The sequence below is a fragment of the Copidosoma floridanum genome, unplaced genomic scaffold, assembly GCF_036245765.1.
Source record: "Copidosoma floridanum isolate Cflo_tuat_1 unplaced genomic scaffold, Cflo_Japanese_pri ptg000004l, whole genome shotgun sequence".
Taxonomy (NCBI): Eukaryota; Metazoa; Arthropoda; class Insecta; order Hymenoptera; family Encyrtidae; genus Copidosoma; species Copidosoma floridanum.
The window spans coordinates 38,811,175-38,832,287 of record NW_028321881.1 but is presented as its reverse complement, the minus strand read 5'-3'; the positions used below and the strand labels follow the sequence as shown (position 1 = coordinate 38,832,287).

Genomic DNA, 21,113 nt, shown 5'->3' with positions numbered 1-21,113 from the left:
ATACTACAGTATAGTATAGTAATAATTTTTATTGGCAAAACTTTGAGTTATACAGCCATAACTGATAACGCAATTATAGAACAACGCAGTTTTCTCTGAGGCACGGTCGCGCCATCTGACGAATAAGCATTATACGAAATACCCTCACATACATATACGCTCTTGAACTTCTTGTACCCAACACAACTCTGTATACGTGTGTATTTATACCCTATTGTTGCGGTCCAATAAAAACCAATAAAAAATTCATTGATTTTACCATAGGATTTTTCTATTGGTTTGTTATCGGTATTTGCACCCGTAAATCCAAATAAAATCCGAAATGGTCAAAAATAGATTTTCTATATCATTTATTATAAGTAGGACATGATTGAACAAAAATAAATTGACAAATTTATGTCATACCTTCCGGATGGTAACACCAAAATGGGGGGACCTAAGTATTTTTTACAAAATTCTAATAAAAATTAATAACTAACTTTTCTTTCAATTTACATATAAAATACTCTAATCCCCCCGTTTTGATGTTACCATCCGGATGGTATGACATAAATTTGTCAATTTATTTTTGTTCAATCATGTCCTAGTTATAATAAATGATATAGAAAATCTATTTTTAACCATTTCGGATTTTATTTGGATTTACGGGTGCAAATACCGATAAGAAACTAATAGAAAAATCCCATTGTAAAATTTTATTGGTTTTTATTGGACCGCAACAACAGGGTATATTTATATATATATATATGCCTTTCAATTTCATTGGTTATTTAAATTTTCAACAACCAATCAAATTAATTTGATCTTCTTGTCTGCTAGTTTTTGTCTACTTTTCTGAGGTTCTAAATCCAAACATCAGGTGGGACACTTTTTTTTGGTCATCCGGATAACGTGTAAAAATACTACTTATGCATGGACATAGATGAGACAGGAAACAGGAACCCTGCATGAATGCTTTACTTAATTACCGATGCATTCGAGGATGATAGTTTCTGCAATACTTGCTTTTCTAGGTTATATTCTGAACGGTTTGGCCAAAATCGATTGAATTGAAAACTGGTTACTTTCTACGTCAATTGAGAAAAAAGTATTTTCTTAAAATGATTATTTGTTGTACCACTACTCTGATTTTTCGTTTCCACGTAACATCAAGACTGAATACCGAGTGATCAACTGCTCGGCGCTTCACGGAAGATTGTTGTTACCAGAATAAGCTATACCAAAAGTGATGAGCATAGAAAAATAACGTACAGGTCTTGAGATTTCTGCAACCAGTCTTACATTTTTACATACTTATCTGGATTGGTACAGGATTTTTCTGTACCATGGATAGTCTATTAGATTTGTATACTGCGCATGGCTTTCTACTGTACCTACCGTCTACCGCACATAGTACGTGCGCTTATATATAGTGGAGATATGTATGTATATATATGCATACTTGCATACATGTATGGGATTGTCATTGTTATTTTGGCTCAATATGTAAATTGTTCTTTGCGAGTGAAAACCAATTATTATACGCAACAGGAAAGTGACTACAAGTGCCTACTGCACTTATCATTATATCTTGTTAGATTCGTATCAATGTATTGAACTTTATATTGTGTTGTGGTGGATATACTGAAATCCTAACCCCTTTAACTTTTACAGCTACGTATGTATATATATATATATATATATATATATATATATATATATACTGACATTCTGAATGCTCCCACTGGCCGACTAACTTTCTGTACTGGTACAGGAAAAACCCGTACCACGTATCGGATTTTGACGTACTAAGCATAAGGTTTAGCTATACTCAATAAGGTAGGCTACACTGCAAATTGCAGGATGACGATTTATACAAGATTGCGCCCCTAGGTTTGCTTATTTTTTTTTCTCATCTTGAATGTGAATTTTTTGACTAATGTGAGTGAGAAATAGTTTACGAAAGAACGATTTTCATCCACAATTTCCGAACGAAACATTGATTGACAAAATATTATGCACAAGGATTTAAAAAATAAAGAAAGAAAGAAATCGCAGCCTATTAATTTGACCAAATAACTTCCCAAGGGTTAATAGCTACACGTGTGTGAAATTGTGAAAAGTTTATACATATATAACTCTATACCTCTATTAATATTATTCAGATCCTATGAATAGATGGTGAGATTTCTTCCTCCATATCTCAAACTTTCAACCCATTGATTTTTCGTAATATCGGAACGATTACACAAGAGGAAATCCACAAAAAATATTCTGTTTGTGTCCCTTAGGCTGCAGTCACATGGAGCGCAATAGAGCGAGCAGGATAGAATTGTTCCCATAAGCGACTGTGTTAAGTCTATTGCGCTGCAGGATAGCTCTATTGCCCCGCGCAATAGACTTAACACAGTCGCTTATGAGGACAATTTTATCCTGCTCGCTCTATTGCGCTCTATGTGACTGCAGCCTTACTGTGATATACAGTTTTTTTGAGGCACACCTTCGAGATATTCTCTGCGTGTACAATTTTGAAGCAGCGCCCTCAACGGGAAAACGAGAACTATTGGCCTCGCATAGCAGAAGGCAATAACTCACGATACATGCTATATATACAACTTTTTCTTTCATTTCCAAAGTTAGAGCCATAAAGATCGATATGAGGCTTTTTTACAGTCAAGCTTGAATGAATCAGATGGCGCCAGGGTACGTCGCGGCTGTCATGGCCGTCTCACTCACACAACATTTCTTTTCAGTATTGTATGTATACAGGAAATTAAAGTGTAGTGGTAAAGCGCAATATTTGAAATTTTGAAATGAATAAGGAAGGCAAGAAAGAATATTATGGGAGCTTAAAAGTTTCAGAATTGAAAAAGCTTTTAAAAGGGAAAGGAGCAAGAGTCAGTGGAATAAAAGTAGAACTCGTGGACAGGTAAATGTACATTTTAGGTTATATTTACAAGGCTATTTATGTATTTGTTTACTAATGATTGGTCTCCCAATTGCTTCGAGACACTTTTTTTTATCACACTATCAGAAAGAAATTTAAATTTCACTTTCTTATCGCAGGATATTATACTGCACTTCATTTTTCCTACTATCTTTAAACGTAAATGCAAACAAAAATTGTCTGCAAACAACAGCAATCATTTACAAAGGTTATGTCTTCTGCTTTGCTCATCACACAGATGGGCTCACGGACACAATACACAACTGTAAATTTGACGGTGTGTAAGTGCGACGGCCATGACATCCGCGACGTGCCCTGGCGCCATCTGATTCAAGCTTGACTGTAAAAGAGCCTCATAAGAATAGAGAGCTTCATAGACATATAAAGAATAGACCGCTTATTAGCAGCTGGGGCAGTGAGGCTCATGTAGAAAAAGAGGAAAAACGAGGGCAGTTATTCTTTCTCTCTCGCACTCACGGAGTGGGATCGTATGAGTACCTGAATAGAAATAGATTCCGTTTACTTTAAGGCTCTTTCAGGGCCATCTTCCGCTACCGGATACTTATTTCTATAGCCCCCGTAGAGGGCGTTGCCAGGTGCGTGTTCGGGGAGGTTCAGGCAACCTGAAGATACGGTTGCCATATACTGACCATGCTCAGCCCTAAGGGTACATCTTCAACTTAAAGGTTATAGCTTCTGCTCCGATTACTCCAAATTATCGTTGTATACAAATAAGTACTTTTAAAGTAATAAATAAACGTGTACTATCGATAAGAAGTTCGAATCTCGTTTGTACTGTAAGAAAGTTCAAGTGCGATGTATAAGAAAACGGAAAGCCGGAGAACTCGACAAAAACAGAAAAATTCCGAAAACCATCAATGTAAGTGATGCAATCATGCAATACACATTCAGAATTTGGTTATTGAAAATGAAAAAGGTATTGACGTGGATAATTTTCCGATGAAATAGGCTGCGTTAAGATAGAGTCTGGGAGTCTGCCAGACTGGCATTGAAACTCATAAGAGTGAGAGAGAGGTTAGATGTGATCACGTGATGAACATATCTCTCACTCTTATAAGCTTCAATGCTAGTCTGGCAAACTCCCAGACTCCATCCAAACGCAGCCATACACTGCTTCAATCATAAAAATCATGATTTATTCATTAATGAATCAGAGTTGAGTGAAAGTGTTGAGGATGAACGGGAAATGTTTGCTGAGAAGTATTGCTTTGCTCCTGCTGATGATAGTGATGATGATGATGATGATAATGATGATGGCAGTGATGATAATAATAATGATGATGGAAAATATTACAGCAGCTGTGCCAGTGAATATCTTAATGAACATAGTGATGGGAAAAAATCCGAACAATCATTTATTACAAAGGTCCTGATAGACTATGCAAGGTTGTGCAAGCCAGCTTATGGACACACCAATTTTTTGTTAAAGGAGTTTAAAAAGTATGATCCTACTTTACCTATGTCACAAAAAACATGATCATGATTCTTAACTTGTATGTATTAGGAAATAAAATTTTTTTATTTACCTTATATTGTTTTTGCGCAGTTTTATTTTTGTTAGCTACGCTATTTTCATGTCATTGACGTTTGTTAAATTTATTGTTTGTTTAATTTCTACTTGGTCCCTTACGGGCACTTTACGGTCCATTCCTGGCAACCGGAACCTAAGGAAGCCTGAACCTGGCCGAAAACGCACCTGGGTCCGTACCATATAACTTTTCTTCGCTTTGCGGGCCTATGTTAAAACATAGGCCCGCGAAGCGGAAAGAGTTACATGGTACGGCTCCTGGTAACAGTTGGTATACTGCCCAGAAAGACTTCTGGAAGAGGTCCGGAGACCAAGCTTAAGGCACCGCAGCTGGTCCTGCTACCTACCGGAATGTGTATTTCTATTTGGGTGTAGGTATAGGAGTGTGCATCGGTGCCTCTGTTTCGTCATTCTGCCTGTGCCCCTACGACCCCACTCCGTAAGTGTGCGAGAGAGAAAGACTCACTGTTCTCGTCTTCTCTCTCTTTCTTCGCGAGCCTCACTGTCCCAGCTACTATAATAAGCGGTCTATTCTTTAAATGTCTATGAGAGCGCTAAACCCATATAACCCTGTCCGGTGATGTTTTTATTGGTGCGAGAGAGAACGCTGCATAGTTACCACAGTATCCCTATTATAATTATGCAACGGTCTTTCTCGCACCGTGGATCATAGCTTAGTACAGGGTTATGTAAGTTTGGTTCACTCTATTCTTATATCTCTATGGTCAGAGCTTCTGCATCTTTGCAGGTTACGCCAGCTAATAGCCCTACAAGATTCACAGTATGAGATATATTTTATTGCATTTGAGTCAAGATATTTTAATAAACATGCATGAGTAAAATGTGTACTCACTACTTATAATTTTAATAAAAATTTAATCCTTAGATTGTAGGTGTACAAAACACAACTTTCTTATGTCAGTAATGCTTGACAGTCTGCTAGCAGTAGACGAACAGTATCGATTAGTTTCACATAATAGCACAGGTATTGCTGCGATCGCTTTTTCAAATTGTGCATGTAATTTTTCTTGTAAGGTTATGTGCTATAAAGAAAAAATTTTTAATACGTGTTTTAGTGAATGTATCACCCTTTTTTTCGTAACCTATGAGTTAAATTTATATCTATATAGATGGCATGTATAGTTATAATTTTAACGTGATAACCGCGGAAAAAGGTGACACCTTCACTGAAACCAGTGATATAATTTTTTCTCACAGTACACGATATATAACGAGTGAAATAAATTTTCTTGTTCAAATGGGGGACGAAAACGGGATACTTTTTTGTGGATTTCTTGATATGTATACGCACGGATGGATAAAAGGGCAGTATAGGTATATATCAGGAAAAAGATTTATGTATTGCCTGCACTGTAAAGCGCAAACTCGATGCACCCCTTTTTCGATCCGTGGCAAAAAGAGTATTTAAGGTGGCTTGGGTGGTTAGTACCGTACCTTGGGTAGGGTGCCATAAGGGCCCCTAAAACATCAACGCTTTTGGACGGTAAATTTTTCAATAAATATAGTTATTTCAATAAAATCAAAGTAGAAGATCAAGAAACTGCCAGATAAGTATCGTGAAATTATAATTGTGAAAATTGGGAGATGTTGCGAGGCAAGCCAAATTAATATTTCATACTTTTCTTCTGATTTTCTCTTAAATTAAGTCGTTGACCCTATATTTTTAAGAATTTAATAGATTCTTTGTACAAAAATGTACAAGAACTATTTTTAATTTTTGAGGTTAATCAAAGATTTCCGAAGACATAGTCAATTTTGTGACCGCTGTCCTCAATAGTAGGTGTTAAATTAGTGAATTTTGAGTAGCGATTTGTGAAAAAATTAAGTCGTTGATCCCAGTATTTTCTTATCGCAAATAAATTTGTCATAATTTATTTACATAATTCCAAAATTTCAGAGGTTTTGATCAAGCCGATGAAAATCGCCCAAACCACCTCAATTAGAATCGGCGATAGGCGCTCACCATAAATCTTCGCGTCATCATTGCGTTACATTTTCCCTCCTCTTCTCATTACCATTCAAGTACCTCCTCTCTTTGCGCAAATGCGCACCAAAGCAAAGAGAACATATCTGGTATAAGCGGTAAATTAGACTTTATTGAAGCTTTACATTAAGGTGAAAGACGTGCTTGAACGTTGAGCGTTAGGGCTAGAGTGCTGTATAGAGCACAAGTCAACTCGCGGGACTAGCTGCTGCTTCCGACGGTGGGCGCGTGAGGGCGCTGATGAGAGTCCGGGCGCCACAGCTACCCCCCTTCTAGGCTCATTTGTCCCAGACAAATGAAAGGAGACCTTCTTGAGAGGTTCTTTGTGCTGAGTAGGGTTAGCTGGGTTGTTCTGCGGAGGAGGGTGCTGCTGGGTTTGTTGAGACCGCTTGAGTTGCTTGGAGGGCGACGTGTCCGGGCTGATCGAGGGCGTAGAGTCAGCCGGAGGGTGCTGAGGCCCCTGTGGGGAGTCTATAAGCGGCTCGTCCGTGTGGGCTGGCTTGAGGTCGTCGGTGGAGATCGTCACCTGCCTGCCTCCTACTTCGATGATGTAGGTACGGTCGTCTCGGCGGGAGATGACTCGGTGGGGGCCTGAGTATGGAGGATCCAGAGGGCGGTGTATTGTGCCCACGTGCCTGAACACGTACTCACATGTCCTAAGCTCTTTGTGGTGGGCACAGCCTTGATGGCTTTTGTTAGTTCCCGAAGACACTCGACGAAAGAGACAGGATGTGCTGCGGGGTTGCTGATCGTGACGAAAAATTCGCCGGGCACGCGTAGTGTGGTGCCATAAAGCATCTCTGCTGGATATGCCCGTAGATCCTCTTTGAAGGCCGTTCTCAAGCCTAGGAGGACTAGCGGCAGTGCTGAGGGCCAGGGTGTTTGAGGCCAACACATCAGCGCGGCCTTGAGTGCCCTGTGGAAGCGTTCCATCAGGCCGTTTCCTTGGGGGTGGTACGGCGTAGTGCGTATGCGATGCGTGCCCAGGTAGCAGTACTGTGCGCCTTGTGCCATGGGCAGCTTCACGAGGTCAAGGTGTACGTGGTCGAAGCGGGCCGACGGGACATCGAAGGTGCCGAGGGCTGCTCTGTTGTGCAGGTGCACCTTAGCCTTCTGGCATGAGATACATTGCTGAGCTCACCGGGCCACGTCCTTTCGCATTGAAGGCCAGTAGCATTTCTGAGCTACTACTTTGCTGGTAGTCCTGATGCTGGGGTGCGACAGGTTGTGGACGACTTCGAACGCCGTGCGGCGGAGAGAGGATGGAATGTAAGGCCTGACGTAGCCTAATGAGAAGTCTGCGTGTATGCTGCGTCCTTTTATGTCCAGGGCTTGTAGGGTGGGACACGAGTTCGCTGACAGGTGCTGGAGCTCTTCGTCGGTACTCTGGGTCTCTGCGATAGAAGCTGGATCGAGGAGACTGGGCATGCAGATGGCCTCTGTTCTGGTGAGTGCGTCCGCGACGATGTTCTCCTCGCCTTTCACGTAGACGAGTCTTGTGTTGTGCTGCAAGATGCAGTCAAGGTGGCGTGCTTGCCTTGGCGAGGCCTTGTCGGATGGCTGCTGGTGCGCCAGGGTTAACGGCCGATGGTCCGTGTAGGTGGTGAAAACCCTGCCTTCGAGAAAGTGCCGGAAGTGTTTCATGGCCGCGTAGATGGCCAGCAGCTCCCGGTTGTATGTTGAGTATTTCTGCTCCGCCAAAGATAGTTTTCTCGAGAAAAATCCGAGTGGTACTCAGGTGCCTTTTGGGTGCTCTTGCTCAAGCGCCGCTCCGATGGCTGTGCCGGATGCGTCGGTTCTGTGGGCCAATGCGGCGTTGGAACGGAGGAAAGCCGTGGTGGCTGCATTGCAGCGATGGGATATAGTTCCGGCCAGATTTGGGAATTCTCTAGGACCCAACCTCTCTGACGTGGGAAATCACTAGATCAAAAAAAAATTAGTACCAAAGGTGACGCGCGAGATTCAAATAAGGTCCAATAACACAAGCATCCATCACCTGATGACCCGGGGCGCTTACTGGCCACTCTTTTAAATAAATAATTATTAATAAATAACACAAGCGCCTATCACCTATTGACCCAGGGCGCCTACTGGCCACTCTGTTAAATAATCAATTAATAATAACACAAGCGCCTATCACCTAATGACCCGGGGCGCTTACTGGCCACTCTTTTAAATAAACAATTATTAATAAATAACACAAGCGCCTATCACCTGATGACCCAGGGCGCTTACTGGCAACTCTGTTAAATAATCAATTAATAATAACACAAGCGCCTATCACCTAATGATTCGGGGCGCTTACTGGCCACTCTTTTAAATAAATAATTATTTATAACACAAGCGCTTATCACCTAATGACCCGTGGCGCTTACTGGCCACTCTTTTAAATAAACAATTATTAATAAATAACACAAGCGCCTATCACCTATTGACCCGGGGCGCCTACTGGCCACTCTGTTAAATATTTAATTAATAATAACACAAGCGCCTATCACCTAATGATTCGGGGCGCTTACTGGCCACTCTTTTAAATAAATAATTATTTATAACACAAGCGCTTATCACCTAATGACCCGTGGCGCTTACTGGCCACTCTTTTAAATAAACAATTATTAATAAATAACACAAGCGCCTATCACCTGATGACCCAGGGCGCTTACTGGCAACTCTGTAACATAAATAATTATTAGTAAATAACACAAGCGCCAATCACCTGATGACCCAGGGCGCTTACTGGCCACTCTTTTAAATAAACAATTATTAATAAATAACACAAGCGCCCATCACCTGATAACCCGGGGCGCTTACTGGCCACTTTTTTTAATAAACAATTATTAATAAATAACACAAGCGCCTATCACCTATTGACCCAGGGCGCCTACTGGCCACTCTGTTAAATAATCAATTAATAATAACACAAGCGCCTATCACCTAATGATTCAGGGCGCTTACTGGCCACTCTTTTAAATAAATAATTATTTATAACACAAGCGCTTATCACCTAATGACCCGTGGCGCTTACTGGCCACTCTTTTAAATAAACAATTATTAATAAATAACACAAGCGCCTATCACCTGATGACCCAGGGCGCTTACTGGCAACTCTGTAACATAAATAATTATTAGTAAATAACACAAGCGCCAATCACCTGATGACCCAGGGCGCTTACTGGCCACTCTTTTAAATAAACAATTATTAATAAATAACACAAGCGCCTATCACCTGATAACCCGGGGCGCTTACTGGCCACTTTTTTAAGTAAACAATTATTAATAAATAACACAAGCGCCTATCACCTGATAACCCGGGGCGCTTACTGGCCACTTTTTTAAGTAAACAATTATTAATAAATAACACAAGCGCCTATCACCTATTGACCCAGGGCGCCTACTGGCCACTCTGTTAAATAATCAATTAATAATAACACAAGCGCCTATCACCTAATGACCCGGGGCGCTTACTAGCCACTCTTTTAAATAAACAATTATTAATAAATAACACAAGCGCCTATCACCTAATGATTCGGGGCGCTTACTGGCCACTCTTTTAAATAAATAATTATTTATAACACAAGCGCTTATCACCTAATGACCCGTGGCGCTTACTGGCCACTCTTTTAAATAAACAATTATTAATAAATAACACAAGCGCCTATCACCTGATGACCCAGGGCGCTTACTGGCAACTCTGTAACATAAATAATTATTAGTAAATAACACAAGCGCCAATCACCTGATGACCCAGGGCGCTTACTGGCCACTCTTTTAAATAAACAATTATTAATAAATAACACAAGCGCCTATCACCTGATAACCCGGGGCGCTTACTGGCCACTTTTTTAAGTAAACAATTATTAATAAATAACACAAGCGCCTATCACCTGATGACCCGGGGCGCTTACTGGCCACTTTTTTCAATAAACAATTATTAATAAATAACACAAGCGCCTATGAACTGATGACCCGGGGCGCTCACTGGCCACTCTTTTAAATAAATAATTATTAATAACACAAGCGCCTATCACCTAATGACTCGGGGCGCTTACTGGCCACTCTTTTAAATAAACAATCATTAATAAATAACACAAGCGCCTATCACCTGATGACCCGGGGCGCTCACTGGCCACTCTTTTAAATAAATAATTATTAATAACACAAGCGCTTATCACCTAAATACCCGGGGCGCTTACTGGCCACTCTGTTAAATAAACAATTATTAATAAATAACACAAGCGCCTATCACCTGATGACCCAGGGCGCTTCCTGGCAAAACTGTTAAATAAATAATTATTAATAAATAACACAAGCGCCTATCACCGTATTACCTGGGGCGCTAATTGCAAATCTAGTAAATAAATAATTAATCATAAGTATGTCAAGCACCTTCTTCCTGAGGATCCAGGACACTTGTTTGCAACACTATTAAATGATAAAAAGTTGATCGATAACACATTAATTATATCACAATTTTGATTGCCCATCTAGTACGACAAAGATATTTTTAATTGGCGCTCTTGTAATTACTTGATAATTTATTATTCAATAGTAGCTAGTAAGCGCCCCGGGTCATTAGGTGATAGGCGCTTGTGTTATTATTAATTGATTATTTAACAGAGTGGCCAGTAAGCGCCCCGGGTATTTAGGTGATAAGCGCTTGTGTTATTAATAATTATTTATTTAAAAGAGTGGCCAGTAAGCGCCCCGGGTCATCAGGTGATAGGCGCTGGTGTTAATAATAATTATTTATTTAAAAGAGTGGCTAGTAGGCGCCCTGGGTCAATAGGTGATAGGCGCTTGTGTTATTTATTAATAATTATTTATTTAAAAGAGTGGCCAGTAAGCGCCCCGGGTCATCAGGTGATAGGCGCTTGTGTTATTTATTAATAATTAATTATTTAAAAGAGTGGCCAGTAAGCGCCCCGGGTCATCAGGTGATAGGCGCTTGTGTTACTAATAATTATTTATTTAAAAGAGTGGCCAGTAAGCGCCTCGGGTTATTAGGTGATAGGCGCGTGTGTTATTAATAATTATTTATTTAAAAGAGTGGCTAGTAAGCGCCGTGGGTCATCAGGTGACAGGTGCTTGTGTTATTTACTAATAATAATTTATTTAACAGAGTTGCCAGTAAGCGCCCTGGGTCAAAAGGTGATAGGTGCTTGTGTTATCAATAATTATTTATTTAACAGAGTGGCCAGTAAGCGCCCCGGGTCATCAGGTGATAGGCGCTTGTGTTATTTACTAATAATAATTTATTTAACAGAGTTGCCAGTAAGCGCGCTGGGTCAAAAGGTGATAGGTGCTTGTGTTATCAATAATTATTTATTTAAAAGAGTGGCCAGTGAGCGCCCCGGGTCATCAGGTGATGGATGCTTGTGTTATTGGTCCTTATTTGAATCTCGCGCGTCACCTTCGGTACTAAATTTTTTTTGATCTAGTGATTTCCCACGTCAGAGAGGTTGGGTCCTAGAGAATTCCCAAATCTGGCCGGAACTATATCCCATCGCTGCTGCATTGGCGAGAGCGGACTTAGCGCTCATGTCGGCGGCTTCGGCTTCCGGTGTCCACTGAAGGACAAGTTTTTTTTGCTGCTCTGGGAGGCCCTTGAGCAGATCGTTCAGTGGGGCGAGGATGTCTGCGGCGCCGGGGATGCACCTCCGGTAGTAGTTAAACATCCCTAGAAAGCGGCGGAGTTGCGGCGGATGGTCGGGCCTCAGGAAGTCTTGGACTGTTTGGACCTTGGCAAGAGGAGGGGTGAAACTTTGCCCCGTGACGGAGTAGCCCAGGAAGGTCACCTTGTCTGTCCCAAAGGTGCACTTTTCAGGGTTGATGCGCAGTTCGGCCTTGCGCCGGGTGGTGAACAGGACCCTCAGGTGCTGGAGGTGCGTCTCATGGTCCGGCGAGAAGATCAGGAAGTCGTCCAAGTAAGCCCTCACGAAGGGCAGATCCCGTAGCAGGTGATCTACAGTGCGCTGCAAAGACTGGGCCGGAGGCTTCCTGGAGAAGGTCTTCCACGATTGGAAAGGGATAGCGGTCCGGCGAGGTGATGGCGTTCAGCTTGCGGTAGTCACCGGTGATGCGCCAGCCTCCGTTAGGCTTCGCGACGTGTAGTGGACTGGCCCATTGGCTGCCTCACGGCGGGGGCCGACGGGCCGCCTAGGTCGTTCGTGGATCGGTGGGCCTGTTGTGATGATGCAGTGTCTCACCGGCAGGTCTGGCAGGAGAACGGCGGTGCTTTCGCACGCTGTGATGTCCTTAAACTCGTGCAGGGCATCGTAATCCTTGCTGTAAGGGCCAGGAGCAGCTGCGTTGAGCACGGCTTGGACGCTGTGGAGATCGGACTTGCGCAGGTGGCATGGGGCTGGAAGGTCAGTGAGGGGGTCAAGGAGTTTCTTGCCCTTGACGTCGACGAGCAGGCCGGTCTCGTCAACTCGCGGGACTAGCTGCTGCTTTCGACGGTGGGCGCGTGAGGGCGCTGATGAGAGTCCGGGCGCCACATACATATGACGACAGTGTTGGGTCGACAACGAGTATCGGGAGATAATCGTTCGCGCCATGCGCTTTATGTTGAAACTAAGACCTGTGACATTTCACTAGTTAAAATTTAACGCTAAATGGTACGACCGACACTTGTGGTTTTATTTGTGTTTAATCATGTCCTGGTTAAGTACAATAAAAAAAATTAAACATTTCTTTTTGAAGGTTATCGGTTTTCATCTGATTTTACGGGTATAAAAGCACATTAAAAACCAGTAGAAAGATTTTTTACTAATTTCTATTGGACACCTGCAACAGGGGCATGATATTTTATGTTTTATCTAGAATCTGAAAAACTTATTCAGCCACGTATACAAGCATTTATAACGATAGCACTTTCCTGGGTACTAAAAAACAAATCCTTATCTTTTTAGCGGCCAGAATGTTATTATCTAGCTGTTATTAAACATTTTTTTCACGAAACGACAATACTTGCGATTCCGATCGGTCCTAATTCCAGATATACTTTTGTTACTAGAAACGATCCATATATTATTGAGTCTTGTATTAGAACATTTTTATCAGCTGAAAGTATAGTCACTGCAGGAACTGAATCAAGAAAAATTTCTACAAGTGATTTTTACAGGTACATATCGAAATCCATTTAATAAATTTTTTTACCTTTGAAAAAAAAAAACCTGTGTATTTATACTTTTTAATCGTCCGACTCACGGTATGAATATTATCCTCAATGAAATTTAATGAAAATGGATGTATGAAAATCAATAGTAAAAAAAAAAGTTTTGTTGTTAAGTAATTAATGCGTATATTATTTTTTACATAATTTCAATGCGTTGAATTGGCATGGAAAAACGATAAGAAAATTATTTATAAGCTAGATGTATGAAAAATAATTTTTGTACTCTATAACTATCGAAATGTATCACGAACGACGATCGTCGAATGAATAGGATTAATTTCAGCTTCAGTAATAATCCAAATGCATTATTTCGATCTCTTGAAAATGGGACCTGTTTTCAAGGTTATCTGTATTGTCCAGGTAGACTTCTTCTTCGTGGACCTCGTACTCCATGACATTATCAGCATCGGCATTCAAGCCTTCCGCGATCGTAGTGTATTGTTTTTGAGAAACGTCACTGTTGGCATTCTTTCCCTTGCCATAAGTATCCGATAGAGGTTTGACTTTAAAGGCATTGGAGAGCGAGAAATTTTCCACGCTTTCACCGACCATCGAATCCATGCCCCGTTTGCCAATTTCTACAGCCAGGTGACAGTTCACCTGCTCATTTCCAATCAACCCGGTGGTCAGCGACGTTAGCACACATTTAGGTACAAAAGGATTGTACTTAGCAAACCACTGTACGAACTTTTCCAAATCTGCATTGTCTCGCTTCAAATGGTTGCTCAGCGAGTCAATGTTCTCGCCTGAGCTTGGTTTTATTTGGCAAAAATCTTCGAAGCACCTCATAACGTCGATTGCGGCGGTCATCCCTTGCAAATGTCTCGCAATGGCGCTAGGTGTTAGTCCCTTGGCTTGTTTAAGATCTGCTCCAGAGGACCGACTTAGTGTCTGCTCGACGAATTTGTCGGGCCACATGCCCGAAAATGGTTTCTCTACTCGACGGATCGTGAAAAAACCTGCTTTGGTGAATTTCTCGTACTCGACGGGGTCCATCATTTCCTCTAACTTGGCCATATCCTGAAGGTAAATATGCGCACTCTTGGCATATGACAAGCGGCCTGCTGCGTGAAATAGAGGCAGCATTTTTTTAACGCTTTGGAGATGTAGCTGCCAATTTCCCAGTAATTCGGCCTCAATGTACTGCAGGGCAACGGTGACGCACTTGAAATACTGCACCCAGAGTTTAGCTGTTGGACCAATATTTTCAAGACTGTTTACCTGACGATCGAGTTCCTCCGTTAGGTGCTGCATGAACATATCATTGTTGAAGTCATTGATGAGAGACGGCCTTTCGTCCCATTTTTCGAAGAACCGGCGAATAAAATTTTTTGAGACTTCGGTTGAGTTACTGTGCTCCAAAATAAGCATGCCAAGGGCAGTGAAGCTTAATATATGGGCACGTAAGGTTCTGGTGTAATCATGGCCGGTCATCAGTTTGTTTTTTATTGAATCTGCGGCATATATTGTCGTCCATAAATCTTCGATTCCGCTTCCTGTCATGGTGTAGCCAATCGCGCCAAAATAAGCGATGAGTAAATGGTAACCGCCCAAACGTACTATAACATTTGATCGGCCATTCGCGTCCGATGTTACCAATGATCGAGTCTTCAAGTATAAAGTTTGATCGACAGTGAGTATACTAGTTTTTTGGTTGATTTTTTTGGTGTCGGAAATCGTGTATTGCAACGCCGAATTCAAAGTGTTCACATCCGATGGTGTTTCGTTGATGAAGGGTAAACAAACAATGTGAGATGTGTGGTATGTTGTGTCTCGAGATATTGTCTCGATGAAATCTTTCCACGTTGGCAATTTTTCAATTCTTAAAAATTTGCCCCACAAGTATCCTGTGTAATATGGAGATAACATGTGCGAAGGGCCTAAACCTAGAGCATCGGTTGAAACAAATTGAACATTGTTTAATTCTGTGTTCAAGTTGACATCGAATGGTACAATCGGGATTGTTTTTTGAGAAGCTAAGGAAGTTACTGGAGGCATTTTTTTCCATTTTTTTGGTCCACCATCATATCGAATTGAAGATTCTGGTGTATAAATGGCGAGCCCTCCAAGACAGTGAAATCCTTTCTGACCCTCCATTGTGCTAACACTGTGGTCGACATTATTAAATACATACTGCACAAAAGTATTTTCGGCAATTATTTTAGGAGAATCCAAAATCGTTGATGCCTCATACAATTGAAGATTGTAGTATGAAGGACAAATTCCAAGTTTCGATAGTACGTCGATTATGACACGTGAGCCGGTTTTTCGGTACACGTATGTACCTATGGCCAGCTGCACATTTGAAATAAAAGATGATGGCCTGAGAGCGGAAACTATCGTATGAGCAACATAATCACGTTTTACAAAGTGTTCGTGTTCGACTTTTTTTTCGTTTAACAAAAGATCACCAAGAAACATCGACAACAGAGGTGGAACATCAGTTGTAGCTGAGTCTAAGAATCGACTCGAAGGCGGATATGTTTCACTGTTATACTGAAATTCTTTGATTTCCTTCCTGAGTATTTGTGCAGCCACATCTAATAGGGTTTTTTTATCCATTTCGGATATGTCTCCATCATTTGATATCCAGTTGCTGCATATTTTATTAGTATCAAAAGACTTGTAATAAACGATGGGGGGCTTACCTCTATGCTGAAAAATAAATATATCCGAACCATACTTTTGTTTCAGTTTTTTAAAGAGAACACGATTGCTCAAAGGGGTGTCAGCAATTAGGGCTCGTATATCTTTAGTTGTAAATTTAAAGCGACCACTTTCCTCAATGTGCGTACATACTATCTCAAAGGCATCATCAACATTTTGATCTACTTCGACATCGTTGATATGAACATCTTCCTTTTGTTCTTGTGTTTGACAATCTGATAATTTTCCTTGATTGTAAAAAGATGTGTGACAATTTCTGTGATATTCTGCAGTGGTACTTCGTGGGCATTTAATGCTTTTTAATCTTGCGATCAATTCACTGTTTTCATCCTCGTTGCGTGAAGCAATCTCAATAAGTCTATGTAAGGAGTTGGAATCCCTGAGAGCAGATACCTTTTGGCGATATTTGTCTAGAGGAGCACAACAGTAAAAACAGAATGTTGGAAAATCAAAACTGACAGTTTCAGATCTACTCATTGTTACCGTTGGTTCGACAGTTTCGGTCGTATCGACATCTGACAATGATGTTCTTGTTAATGAATCACTTGGTGTCACTTTATTCGACTGTCGTTGAGAACAGTAGCGCTTTCGGCAAGAATCATGGACACTGATACAAGCCTCATCAATCCATAATTTCCATTTATTATCACCAAGTAACTTGCTTTTATTGATTGCAACAAGTATAGCTTTTTCCTCCATGATAACAACTTTGGCTGAGCCATTGTATAAAAGTTCATCACAAAATGAACATTTTTGCTCAGATTCAAGTTTCGTTCGCTGAAATACAATCAAAATTTCTTTCATTATTTTATAAGAGCTAGATAATTGTTCTTAACTATCGATCAATCATTTAAAAAGATAAATCAGTAGAATTGCAATTACACTAAAAAGAACATTTTAATTACAACATCTAGAAAAGCACAAAACAATTCATAAAATTATTTGCAAATACTAATATAATTGATGAAAAGAAGAACTTGGCATACAAGTAATTGTTTTACTGACTAAATTTCATACATACAGTGTTAAATATTTATTGTTTTATCTTATTTGTTTATAGTAAAAATTATCTAGTCATTTTTGCACCAAAAATAAAATTGAAGGTATTGATTAAAAAATTTACCTTGAAATGATTTTTTAACGCCATGATAAACAAATCAGCTGTACTTATACTGAGGACCTATGTGTATTACTATGTACTCTGAAACAAGAATCCATTTTTGTTTGTGATATCAAACTGTCATAACATATTTCATATATACATTGAATAAATTGATACACAGAGAAGTTTGCATGCATATTAAACTGTTTTTTTTATGATAACGAAATAGTTAATGAAAAAAAAACACGCAATATGTTTTAGATATATGCATACAAATTAGATGTTTAGGATCGTGGAAACAATTATATCTTCTGTTGGACAATGCCTCGATGATAAATAACATGAATATAATATACTTAAGTATAACAAACTTTTCAATGCCAAATAAACATGTAACTATAAATCTTCCTATTTATTCAATTGTTCTCAAATAATATAAAAGATAGCAACAATAATGGCATGGATATTTGTCACTTATGCACCAGGCTCAAAGATCAGAGTAGCCCAGAAATAAATACCAACCTTTTGAATCTACTCAAGTTGATTAATATTAATTAACTATAATATACTTGAATCGTTCATTGAATACAGGACATTATGATAATTTAGTATGAAAAAAGCAAATACAAAAGAAAATAATGGAACTGGAAGCATCAGAAGCAATTCAGAATAATTTACTATAGCTTACACTAGAATTTTGTACGACTTATAACTTTTGTTTACATTTATGATTAGATACTTTGGTACAAATTTCATTCAACTCTCAAATAAAGTTGATCACACAATAAAAAACGTTATTTCTGTTTGAAAGTTATATCTATAATATTGAAATATTCATTTACTAAAATTTTACAATTATGCCTACTCGTACACTAACACATACTAAAGCATTAGCGTCCAGAAGGTATACAAAGAAAGACAAGAGCATACAGCAAAGCTCCTTTGCTCATATTTTAACATTATGAACTTAGTAGTTTAAATATACGTTATTTGTTGTTCAGAATTAAATTAAATTACTGCAGTTACTGTTGGTTAGATGGACTATAAGCTGGCAATAGTTGATGCAATCACTACTGTATGCAGTATTGTATTAACAAGATGAGTATTTCCAATCTTAATAAGGGTATTTACAACAAAAATTCCTAATGTTTGGCATGTATGTATAATTAACTAATAAAATTCTGAAGTTATTAATCAAGTTTCATATACTTGTATTTTCGAGATTTTAAAATATTGCTTGGGACCTGACTGTAACAATTTCATACAATGATTAGATAGATAGATCATGCAAATTCTTGAGCACAAAAGGATCTGTCTAGATTTTAAATAAATGTGTTACCTTAATTCAATGGAAAATGATATCCTCTATATTATGAATTTCAGAATGTATTATTATCTTGTTAAATTTTACTTAAAAATCTTAAGCAATAGTTTTACTAGATTGCAAACTACACAAGCATTTAATAACAAAAAAAATTAGAATTCTATTTTTTGATTAAATTTGTGATGATCTTTTCATTCAGAAATTTAAAAACTGGAGAATTTCTTGCTTTCTAGAAGTTTATACATATATGGCAGTAAACATAATCATACACGTGTATGCCTACGTATGTAATAAACAAACATGAGTGACAAAACGTAAAAAATTTGTTTGAGAAGATAAGTTCGTTGTTGATTACAAAACTTGGGAGGTATGTTACGTCAATTCTAATGAAAACTAAATAAAGTCTGTGAAGGTTATGTTGTGATATTGCATGCTATTTCTATTAAATCTTCTTTTACATATGTCATTTAACTTATATGTTTATTTGTACTACAATAATTAATTACTTTTGAGTCTTCGGTGAGTTTAAGTATCGGTTATTTCATCTCAAAATTAGTTGTCTCAAGCACGTGGCTATCGTTGTCTATAATTGTATGAAAACACGTTTACAATAATTTTAGGAACTGAGGATGATTAAACAGATTTACGTGTCATTTAGAACATAGTATTACATTTTTAACACTTGTTTTTGTTGATTGATCAAGACTGTATATTGAGATAATTGAACCTGTCGGATGAAGGTGAGAGCGTGAGAGATGAGCGTATAATATATACATATCTCTGTGTGAATTGCATCAATAATAGACCAAAAGCTGAGGCCCGAGGGTGGTCAAAAATCTAAACCATGCAGTCGCGACTCTTATGAGTCTCATCCATAGACATGTAAAAAATAGACTGTTCCTTCTTATGTACGGCGTTAAAACACAAATGGAAAGAGACACAACATCGAACGGATGTATCTGTCTCTCTCGCACGTTGCCAACGGTGGGGGTCAGTATAACAGTACTCCCGAAAATAGCATCCAAAGTAGCACGAAATTCGATCTGGCAATATGGAGCAGAACACAAAAATCTACATAACTTGACAGAATTTCTAGCATAATAAATAAATAAACCCCACCCTGTAAGGCCCAATAATAGCCCAATAATGGTTTAACCCAGAAATCTGAAACGCCTACTGACCACTATGAAATTTTATGCTTTAAATAATAACAAAAGTACCAACCACTAGACAACCCAAGGCGCTTACTGGCCGCTTTGTTGATTAATAAAATAATTAAAATACCACAAGCACCAATCACCTGGGGTGCTTACTGGCCGCTTTGTTTATTAATAAAATAATTAAAATACCACAAGAGCCAATCACTACTTAACTCGGGGCGCTTACTGGATACTTAATTAACTAATAAAATAAATAAAATAACACAAGCGCCAATCACCACACAACCCGAAGTGCCTACTGGTAACTTTATAATTTAATAAAGATTTAAATTACAACAAAAGCACTGATTACTTAGCAACCTAGGGCGCTTGCAGTTCGCTTTCTGAATCAGGTAAGCTATAAATAACAGTTTTAACATTCTTGGTTAAATAGTAAATAGCGCACATATCATAACATATTACTGTCTAATTTAATAAAGTAGCATGTCAGTGCCTTGGGTTTCCTAGTAATTAGCACTTACGTTATTTTTTAATTTTTTATAAATTAATAAAGCGTCCAGTAAGCACCCCGGGTCGTATTGTGATTGGTTCTTGTGTTATTCTATTTATTTTGATACTTAATAAATTGGCCAGTAAGCACCCTGGGTTGTGTGGTGATTGGCGCTTGTGTTATTTAATTTATTTTATTAACTAACAAAACGGCCACTCATCGCCGCGGGTAGTGTGGTGATTGGCGCTGGTGTTATTTTATTTATTTCATTAATTAACAGAGTAGCTAGTAAGCACCTCGAGTTGTGTGGTAATTGGCGGTTGTGTTATTTTATTCATTTTATTAATTAACATAGTGTCCTGTACTCGTTCCAGGTCGGTGGGTTAAATAGCATTGGGTTATTGGGTTTAATAGCTTGTGGTTTAATTTATTATGTTAGAAATTCTGTCGAGTTATGTGGGTTTTTGCGTTTTTCTCCATATAGCCAATTGAATTTCGCTCTACTTTGGATGCCACTTTCGGGAGCACTAGTCAGTAAACTAAGGCCAGCTGACGCAACCTCCCCACCGTTGGCAACGTGCGAGAGAGATTTACGCGTTCGATGTTGTGTCTCTTTCTACCTGTGCTTCAGCGCCGTATTTAAGAACGAGCAGTCTATTTTTTATATGTCTATGGTCTCATCAGTATCGATTAACCTGATGGTTCTGGAAGAT

At 39.2% G+C, this 21,113-nt stretch overlaps 2 protein-coding genes across 2 annotated transcripts in view; one reads left to right on the top strand and one right to left on the bottom strand.

Moving 5' to 3' along the window:
* The window catches only part of twin (CCR4-NOT transcription complex subunit 6-like twin), a 202,027-nt gene that overhangs the window by 51,412 nt on the left and 129,502 nt on the right, over positions 1–21,113 (top strand). The gene's annotated exons all lie outside the window — the stretch shown is intronic.
* LOC149375849 (uncharacterized) lies at positions 13,774–19,525 on the bottom strand. Its single transcript, XM_089598026.1, has 3 exons — positions 19,257–19,525; positions 17,448–17,525; positions 13,774–17,101 (listed from the first exon to the last, which is right to left on the bottom strand). Exons 2-3 carry the CDS (start codon positions 17,469–17,471, stop codon positions 13,943–13,945), a joined length of 3,183 nt encoding a protein of 1,060 aa, XP_089454152.1. The 5' UTR covers positions 17,472–17,525; positions 19,257–19,525; the 3' UTR covers positions 13,774–13,942.